At 44.8% G+C, this 10,414-nt stretch overlaps 1 protein-coding gene across 1 annotated transcript in view; it reads right to left on the reverse strand.

The window, feature by feature from the left end:
• Positions 1 to 6,903, reverse strand: part of LOC127008804 (uncharacterized) — a 77,800-nt gene extending 70,897 nt beyond the window's left edge. Inside the window, exon 1 of the mRNA XM_050881203.1 lies at positions 6,859 to 6,903. Coding sequence (XP_050737160.1) covers positions 6,859 to 6,903 — 45 coding nt within the window. The remainder of the gene's footprint in view (positions 1 to 6,858) is intronic.
• Between the last annotated feature and the right edge of the window lie 3,511 nt (positions 6,904 to 10,414).

Here is a 10,414-nt window from a genome sequence, read left to right on the forward strand (position 1 = left end):
CAGGGAGGGCAAGGGAAAAGATAGGAGAGGAAGGGAAAAGAAGAGAGGGAAGGGAACTGAAGGTCAGGGAAGGCAAGTGAAAAGAAGAGATAGGAAAGGAAGGGAAAAGAAGAGAGTGAAAGGAAGGAAACAGAAGGGAGAGAAGGGAAGGGAGAGACGAGTGCATCCCCCATCGTCTTCACAACCCTGAGATAGCGGTCACACGGGCTGCTTTATTTCAGGGTCACGTTCCGGTCCGAGTCACTGACAGGTCGCCGACACGAGAGTGACAGCCTGACTTACTCACCGCTCTCTCTCTTATACAATCGTCTTTCTTCCTCTACTTCTCCATCCTTCACATTTTTTTAATATATATTTAATTTCGTGTCTTTACGCCAGTTAATCTTTTATTCGTTGACTCATTTATTCTACGCATATTTTTTTTCTTCCCATCTCTCTCAACCCTTATATAACCTGTTCGTCCATTTCTTTGCTTCCTTCCTTTCTCTTTATCCTGTCTTCACTTTCCTTATCTTATTTTACCCGCTTTTCCCTTCAAACAACTTCATTTTTCTCTTACCTCTTTTCCCTACTTCCCCTCCCTTGCCTTATTTCCTCATACTCTCCTTAAACTCTCCTTACCCTACCTCCGACTCCGACCTTGACTCTCCTTCTATCGTAGACAACTTTTCTTCCCTTCATTTCGCTATTCCTTGTCTCCCAACCATTCTATTTTCCTTCCATTTTACTCATCCAATTATCCTCTTTCGATTCACTCCCTTCTTCCTTCTCTCCCATCCACTCTCTTCCTTTCATTCCTTTCTTACATCCTTTCCAACTACCTTATTTCCTTTTGTTCCTTCCTTCCCTTCTGACCACCTTGTTTCCCTTCCTTCCTTCCTTCGTTCCCTCTCAATCACCCTCTTTCCCTTCATTCTCTCCAATTCAACCACCCTATTTTCTTTCATTCCCTTCTTTCCCCTCTTTCAACCACCCTCTTTCTCTTCCATCTCTTCCAGCTACCCTTCATTTCTTCCTTCCTTCCTTCCCAACAAGTTCTTTTCCTTCCCTTTCTTCCTATACCACTTATTTCCCTTACCTTCCTCCCTTTCAACCACTCCCTCTCTCTCCCTCCTCCATCCCTCCCTCCTCGTCTCCTCTGGTTGAAGAATGTTTTAAAGGTACAGTGTTGAAATACCTCGGAAAATAAAGCCGTGGAATATGAACTGCATGAATTTTTTAGTTGAGGCGCGGCGCGAGGAGGAAGGAGGCTTGGGAGATGTGAAGTAACGAAATTATATTAGCTTTGTGTTTACGGGCAGCACGCAATTCCTCGGAGAAAGGGAGAGGATATGCTGGGTAATGGTTAGTGAGGTTAGTGAAGAAAAATGAGAGTAGTAATGGTGGTGGTGGTGGCAGTGGTAGTAGTAGTAGTAGTAGTAGTAGTAGTAGTAGTAGTAGTAGTAGTAGTAGTAGTAGGAATAAAAAACAATGATAATAATAAAAAAAAAAACGATAATAAGAGCAATGAGGATCGAGTATAATAAAAACAACTACAAAAACAAGTGACGCAATATGAAATAAAAAGAAAAATATAAGTAAAAAAAAGACGAGGTAACACAGAAACACAAGTTACAAATGTCCCCCCCCACACCAATACAGCTCCCCCCCCCTCCCTTCCGCAACCCCCTCCTTACACACAAACCCTTCCCCCCCTCCTCCCCCTCCACACCTGAAACTGTCCCAATCTGAGGTTAGCCAGGTAGCCTTTCATTAGCAGCCGCGGCGTCCAGGTGAGCTCAAGACCCAGGTGAGCGCCACTTGGTCACCCTAATTGCCCCTCACAGGTCTTAATTAAGGCCGCCTCACCTGTCACCTCCTTTGGCTTCCTCACCCCGAGATATTGAGAGGAGAGAGAGAGAGAGAGAGAGAGAGAGAGAGAGAGAGAGAGAGAGAGAGAGAGAGAGAGAGAGAGAGAGAGAGAGAGAGAGAGAGAGAGAGAGAGAGAGAGAGAGAGAGAGAGAGAGAGAGAGAGAGAGAATGAATGAATGAATGAATGAATGAATGAATGATTGAATGAATGAATGAATGTAAAGCAGTACATAGGGAGATCAAATAGGTACTACTACACCTTAATTATCTCTATTCAACTCTATGCAATAACTTAGAGTCGAAAGAGTACAACTATTTCAAGTTACAAAGTCTATAACCTCAACAAGCTAAGACACAGACAACTCAAGATAAATAAATAAAGGATATAAAGAAGATAAACAAAAATAATTAAGTGATGGAAATGAAGAAAGATAAATAAAAAGGAAAATTGAAGATAGAAAAATAATAGAATAAAGAATAAAACAGAATAAAAAGAATAAAGAAAGTCCCGCAAACTTTGAGAATTAAGCAACAAAATAAATCATAATGAGAAAACAGACATTCAGAATGATTCGAGTTAATAAAAGAAAGGAATACAGACCGAGTGTTAATCATATTCGAGCTCGTCACCGCTGGAGTAAAGAGGAATTAAATGTCCACTTAAAAACGAGTTACCTTTCTCGCTGGGTGATCAAGAAACCAATAACACGACTTGAACACGGAGGTAACACGTTGGAGAACACACTTATTGCACCACCACTCCACCACCACCATCAACCACCACCACCTCCACACACCACCACCACCACCACCACCACCACCATCTTCACTCCCCTTCTCCCACCACCACCAATATCAACACACCACCACCGCCCTAACCACTACCATCACCACCACCACCTCCACACACCACCACCACCACCACCACCACCACCATCTTCACTTCCCCTCCCCCTTCACCACCAAGATCAACACACCACCACCGCCCTAACCACTACCACCACCACTACCACAAACAACAACAACTACAACACCAACACACACCACCACTACCACCATCTTCACTCCCCTTCCCCCACCATCACCAATATCAACACACCACCACCGCCCTAACCACCACCACCACCACCACCACCACACACCACCACCACACACCACCACCACCTCCACATACCACCACCACCACCACCACCACTACCACCACCACCACCACCACCACCACCACTACCACCACCACCACCACCACTACCACCACCACCACCACCACCAGACGTTACGAAACACCTCTAAAGGGACATCAGCATCAACCACTCCTCAGTCTCCTTCTCCTCCTCCTTCAGTTTCTCCACCTCCTCCAGCTTCTCCTACTGCGTCTCCTCCTCCTCCTTCTCATCTAATTGCACAAGACTAATTAATGATTAACAAGCTTATACCTGACGGGACGTATCGGCGGAGCTAATTAATTTGTGCTAAACGGATACACGGGAGAGGGAAGGATGCCAGTCAGCTAATGAGCCCAGGAGGTGAATGGGTGGACGGAGCGGCGAGGAGGGAAGGAAGGAAGGGAGAAGGGGAGAAGGAAAGGAGTAAGGTGGGGAGGAAAGGAGGGAGCTGGGGATAAAGGGAGGAAGATTGGGAAGAGGGAAGGGAAGGAAGGGAGGAAGGTGGGGAGGAAAGGAGGGAGCTGGAAATAAAGGGAGGAAGATTGGGAAGAGGGAAGGGAAGGAAGGGAAGGGAGGAAGGGGAGAAGGAAAGGAGTAAGGTGGGGAGGAAAGGAGGGAGCTGGGGATAAAGGAAGGGAGGAAGATTGGGAAGGAGGATGGAACGAAGGAGTTTGGGGAGGAAAGGGAGAAGGGGAGAAGGAAAGGAGTAAGGTGGGGAGGAAAGGAGGGAGCTGGGGATAAAGGAAGGGAGAGAGATTGGGAAGGAGGATAGAATGAAGGAGTTTGGGGAGGACGAAGGAAAGGATGGAAGGAAGGAAGGAAGGAGCGAAGGAAAGAGGAAAAGAAAGATGGAAGGTAGGAGGTAAGGTAGGCATACATAGGAATACATAGGAAGAAGAGACACCGGAAGACCTATCGGTCTATGGCGAGGGTGTCTGTTTACTACCGCTACTACTAGTAATCTACGTGTGGTAGGACAGGACAGAATAGATGAAGGCTCCTCCCCACCCACCTCTCCCTCCCTAGTTAGTCCCTAGTTAGAAGAGAACACCATGTACCTTTAGGGAAGAAAGGGACATGGAAATTTTACAGTAAAGAGAGAAATAAGAGAAAATTACTACCCTTAACTTACACTACTGGTAACCTCAGCTGTGGGGGAAAATGACTTCATTACATAAGAACATAAGAACATGGAAACACAGGGAGACTGGAAGAGGCCGAGTGGCCTAAACAGGACAGCCCCAGAATCCCCCCTAATACTCACGATGGGTGAGGTGTAGTTTCAGGGGCACAGGTGGAGGCTTGATCCTCGTTTTACCGGCGGTACTAGGCACGCATCAGTAACCTGTCACCTTGCTGCACCCACACCTCACTCCACCTGTCATGCGAACATTAACTGTTGCTTTACTCTATTGTTAACTTACGCTACTTGCAATCTAGGTTGTGGGGGAGAATAATATGGATTTAGGTTGAGGTCTTGCTGCAATCTGTCTGAAAACATGCGAAGAAGGGTCAGTATAATCTTATATCCCTGAAGTACTTATCCAATGAAGACTTCAAGCTATTGATACTCTGTGCGCTAACTACTGACGGTGGGAGTCTATTCCAGTGATCGACGACTCTATTATTGAAAAAACTTCTGCGCACCAATGTGTTACATCGGTTTCCCTTTAACTTCATACCGTTGCTGCGAGTTATTGTGTTGGTGTCTCTCTGAAATAGACTATCTGGGTTAATGTTGTTGAATCCATTAAGGATTTTGAACACTTCAATTAAGTCCCCTCTTATCCTTCGTTTTTTTAGGGAAAACATATCTAAACGCTTTAAACGCTCATCATATGGCAAGTTTCGGAGCGCTGGAATTTGTTTGGTTGCTCATCGCTGTATCTTTTCTAGTAAAACTTGATCTTTGATAAAGTTCGGTGACCAGAACTGAACGGCGTATTCTAGGTGTGGTCTTAGAATGCTAAATATGATCTCTTCATAACTTCGGGTGATTTATAATCAAAGTTTCTTGAGATTAATCCTAACATCATATTGGCTTTTTTACTCGCTGCAGAACATTGATCACTCATTTTAAGAGTGTTACTGATAATGACACCAAGATCTTTTTCTTGTTTTACTTTGCTGAGCTCATGTCCTTGAATCTGATCTTTAAAGTTAGGATTTTTTTCACCTATGTGCATTACTTTACATTTATCTACGTTAAAACTCATTTGCCATTTTTCGCTCCAGTCGGCAAGTCTTATTAAGTCTGATTGAATATTCTCGCAACTTTGACTGTTCATTACCGTACCTCCTAATTTGGTGTCGTCGGCGAATTTGAACACGAACGAAGGAAAGAAGGAAAAAGGCTGGAAGGTAGGATGGAAGGTAGGAAAGGAGGAGGGATGGAGAGGAAGGAAGAAAGGAAAAAAGGAAGGAAGGTAAGATGGAAGGTAGGAAAGGAGGAGGGATAGAGAGGAAGGAAGAAAGGAAAAAAGGAAGGAAGGTAGGAAGGAAAGGAAGGAAGGGTGAACACATAAATAAACGGATGAATGTAAAGACGGAAGGAGAGAAGAAAGGAAGGAATAGGAAAAAAAAGACGAAAAGAGGAAAGTAGCAGTAGTGGAAAAAACAATGTAAAAAAGCACCATGAAAATAAGAGAGAAAATGAAAAGGAAGGAAGGAAGGAAGGAAAAAAGTAGTTTAGAGCTAAGCGGTGGGAGCAGTTGCAGTAAAAGGAGAGAGAGAGAGAGAGAGAGAGAGAGAGAGAGAGAGAGAGAGAGAGAGAGAAGCAGCGAGACAGACATATTGCACCCCATTTTAAACTCCATCATTCTAATTTCATTCCTCCGTTTTCTTCCGCCGCGAGAAGGGAAGCAGCGAGGGCACGGGAGACTGAACTGTTTCTTGACGCCGGCACGGAAGACACAGGTTACCGGAGGGGTCTTACCTTAGAGGGTATTATTGCTACCTGGCTGCACTAACGAGACCAATCAGCTGAGGCGTGGGAAGACAGGTGTAGGGTGCCCAGGTAAGACTATATCGCTTCCCAGTACAGTTCCCGATACGTTCACCAACCAGTCATAGGTGTTGGTGGTGAAGGTGAGTGATGGGAAGGTGTGGAGGGGGATATATCGGTGAAAATGGGTAATGAAAGGAGAAATGGAGACGGCAATAGATGAAGAGGGGTGGAGAGGAGAAAGAGACGATGGCGATTGGTGAAGAGGGTTAGTGAAAGGAAGAGACAGAATGGTAGTGATGATAACATAGAGAAAATACAGTGATAAGAAGTTGGTTTGTTAGTAATATGTGTGATAAGGAAGGAAGGAAAGGAGGGTGTGATAATTAGGGGAACAAAACGAAGTAGGAGGTGATGATGACTTAAAGAAGAGAGAACACAATATGAAGTTGATAGGTGTGATGGAAAGGTAGGAGAGAAAGGAATATGATAAACAAATAAAGAGAGACGAGAAGGCAGCGCTGGCGTAATGACAGGAAGAGCACTCAGTAAACTAAGTTGCTTGCTGAAACCATCAGTGAAAGTTAATCAAACAGAAATATAAAAGGTAAAAGAAGATAACATGTTTCGCTCTCGAGATGAAGGTTTGCTGCAAAAAAATATGGTAACAGAAAATAAAGCATTTTCTCTAACAACCGAGGAAACGTTTCCAAAAGACGCAGTGTTAACAGAATCCTTTATTGCATGAAACATCGAACACAAAATGAATATGATCTCCACGTGTTGCCACATCGCAACATGACACATTGAGAGAGAAACGAAAAGGAAAACGTATGTGACCTTGGAATATCCTTACCCGAAGGTGTTCTGCTCTACGCCAGCCTGGTGCCCGACGCTCACCTGGACAGACGTGGGGCCTCGGCGTATGGTCAGTGCCATCGCCATGGCGGCGGGCAGGCCGGCGGCTCACCTCCGCCGCTCGGCCCCGCGCGTGTGTCCTCGCGGCAGCCTTCGTGGCCTCCTCTCCTTCGGATGTAAGCAGGGCTGAATGATGGCGTCGCCTCCGGGCAGCCTCACTGTCCTGGCTTGTAGGGCGGCCTGCATGTCACCCTCCTTCTTGAAGCTGACGAAGGCAAAGCTCCGGCGATAGCGGGGTCGATTCACGGCCGCCACTGCCCCGAACCCGCCCATGGCCACGCGGAGCTGCTGGGGCGTCGTACCCGAGGGGAGCCTCGCCACGAAAACCCGGCGATTCGCACGTGCTGTTGACGGCGGGGAAGGTTCGCGGCCTGCCCGCCCAGTCGCTGTAGGTCCAACAATGACGCTTCTAAGGCGTGGAGTCTGCTGGGCGGCGGCCAGTGGGGTGGCGCCGCCCCTCGGCGCCGGCTGCACCATCCTGCGGGGCGCCTGCTGCCGTGTTCCCTCCTGACCCAGCCGCCGCACGCCGCCCGCCAGCACGCCGCCGTAGACCGCCTCGTGCCGGTGCCTCCAGGGTGCCTCAGGCGTCGCCTCTGGCCCTACCTCCTGCACCGCCCTCCATTGTATCACTTCTTGCTCAGGGTTCTCTCCTCCTTTACCCTCCAGCGCGGGAGGCTGCAGCTTTCGTTCCTCTGGACCAGGCCTCGTCATCCTTTCCTCCTCTTTCCTTATCTCCAACTTTGGGAATTTCACTTTTTCTCCTTTTAGTTTTATCTCCTTTTCCTCCACCTCCGCCTCTTTCCCCACTCCTCTCTGAAGACTCTTTCCTTCTATGTTGTTCTCTTTTTTCAGCTCTTTTGTTTTCCTTTCTTGCTTTATTCCTCGAATATCTCCGTCCTCCTCCTCCTCCTTCATGAGCATCTCTTCATTCACCTCCCTATCAAGACTTTCCGGCTTCTTCAGTTTCTTTCCTTCCTTTTCCGCTGGCAAATCCGTCTCTTCCATTTGCTTTCTCTTGCCTTCTGCGCGCTCCCCTTCCTCCTGCATCATCACCTTCCTCTCACTCTCTTCCCACGTCGTTTCTTTGCTTCCCTCATTCGCTCCTCTTTGCATAAGCTGTTTCTCCCCCATAAGTCTTTCCTGCAAACACTTCCGCTCCTCTCTGGATTTCTTCAACTTTTTCCTAATATTCTCTCCTTCCTCTTCTTCGATATTTTGCTCCTTTGGTTCTTCTCTCCGCCTCTCGTTTCCTTCCACCCACCCATCATACTTTCTCTCCGTCCATCGCGTGAAGGAGTATTGATATCCATTCCTTACTATTCTTTTCCTCTCTTCCTCCAGCTTATGTAACCTCGAGATCAGCTCCTCGTCTTTCTTTTCGAGGTCTTCATTCTTCTTAAGGAGCCACAAGAACGTCATCGTCACCCGCCTGTTGAGCTCGTAAGGAATTCCTCTTATTACGTTCTCAAGGTTATCTTCGCCTTCTGGTAACTCTTGATCCTCCTCCTGGTTCTCCTCTTCCTCTTCTTCGTTGTCGTCGTCCTCCAATGCTTCAGTTTTCATATTCTTGCTTCGTGCTCCTCTCTCTCCTTTTTTCTCTTCCTCATTCTCGTTATTAAACTTGTAGCCAGTCACGTTGCTGCCTTTCTTCATTGTTTCCTTCTTTTCCTCCTCCTCTTTTCCGTCTCTCGATCCTTCTTCGCCTTCGTCCACAACAAAACCCTTCTTCGGCATCATCGCTACGGCCCTCACGGCGAGCTCGACCTGGCAAAGACTCTCCAGAAGCTTGTCTCTTTTGGTTCTTGAGTGAGGTTCTGATGGCGGCTCCAGGGTGGTGGTGGGTTGGTTCGGCAATGTTGGACTTGAAAGAAGACTCATCGTTGTCGCTTGTCTGTTTCTTCCAAGGAGACTCAAGTTTTCTATTCCTCTGCGTTCCTGTCTCCCAGTCCACCGTCACCAGCTTTCCTTTCTCTATCCTTGATCAGACAGACCCAGATCGAGGCAGAGCGTGTATGTTTCCTTCACCGAACCCGCAATGTAAGACCATTTTCCATTGACTGCATGCCTAAAATTCGTTAACTCCAACCTACCACATCCAATCACCTTCGTCTTTTCATCGGTTCATAACTATCATGTCTTTCCTTCAGGAGAGCCACAAGACAACTACAGCCACAGAGACATTGAGCGAAAAAAAATGGTTGCTTATAAAGATTTAATTGTTGCTGTAGAAGATGAAAGTCGTTACTGTGTATTTCCTATGTTAATACTTAGCTGTTTCTTCTTATTGTCTGTCTGTCTGTCTGTCTGGGTTAACAAGCTCTGAGCCACCTCACAGAATCTTATCTTTCCCCAAATCTTTCCTCCAGTCTAATAATTCCCCTCAGGATCTCTCTCTCTCTCTCTCTCCTACACGGATCAGTCTCCTCTTCATATTCTCTTTCATCTTCTTCGTTCACATTATTATCTAGTTATTTTTTCATTCCTCTTTCCCTCCTCTTATTTTCTTTCCTTCCACCGCTTTCTTCTTTACGATTAAACTCTGCTTACACACACACACACACACACACGAGTAAAGAGTGTTAGTAACTGTGCGTCTCTATGTTTCTTCCTTGATATTGGTGATGAGAGAAAGAGAGAGAAAGAGAGCGAAATAATGATAATGAGTTAGATAATGATAACTGAAATGCTTATGATCACGACGAATTAAATATAAAGACTTGATAAACAACAAGGTCAGAGACAAGTGCGATAACCATAAGAAAAGAATAGGTATATATCTTCATATATATATAAATATATATATATATATATATATATATATATATATATATATATATATATATATATATATATATATATATATATATATATATATATATATATATATATATATATATATATATATATATATATATATATATATATATATATATATATATATATATATATACTTAAAATTCCCCCAACCACACACCCACACAAAAAAAGAAGCAAAAACTATCCCATTCCTATGCTGTCCAACTTCCTAATGCAAGAATTATTATTAACTTCTCCATTCTTTCATCCCTTTCATAGTTAGGGGCTGAAACAGCTTTTTTTTTTTGTATGTATTTTTTTTCTTCCTCTCCTTGTTCTTGTTCTTGTTCTTCTTCTTAAATTCTTTCATGAGGGGGGGGCACTGAAACCTCTTAGCCAACATTAAAAAGACTTTTGGAGTTTTCTTTTCTTCTTCTTCTTCTTCTTCTTCTTCTTCGTTTTCTTTGTCTTCTCCTTCTTCATCTCCTTCGTCTTCTTCTTCTTCTTCTTCTTCTTCCTTTTCGTTTTCTTCTTTCTATTCCTTTTCTTCCTCTTCTTTTTCTATATCATTTTTGTACGAATATCAAGCGGGGGATAATTTTTTTTTTTTTTTAGTTTATGCTGTCCTTCGCCCTCCTCCTTTCACGTAAAACAAAACAAAAAGTAAAAAAAAGCTAATATCCAAATTTTTACCTCCGCCACAAAAAAGTAAACAAACAAACAAACAAAAAACGCAATAAAA

The sequence above is a fragment of the Eriocheir sinensis genome, chromosome 38, assembly GCF_024679095.1.
Source record: "Eriocheir sinensis breed Jianghai 21 chromosome 38, ASM2467909v1, whole genome shotgun sequence".
Classification (NCBI taxonomy): domain Eukaryota; kingdom Metazoa; phylum Arthropoda; class Malacostraca; order Decapoda; family Varunidae; genus Eriocheir; species Eriocheir sinensis.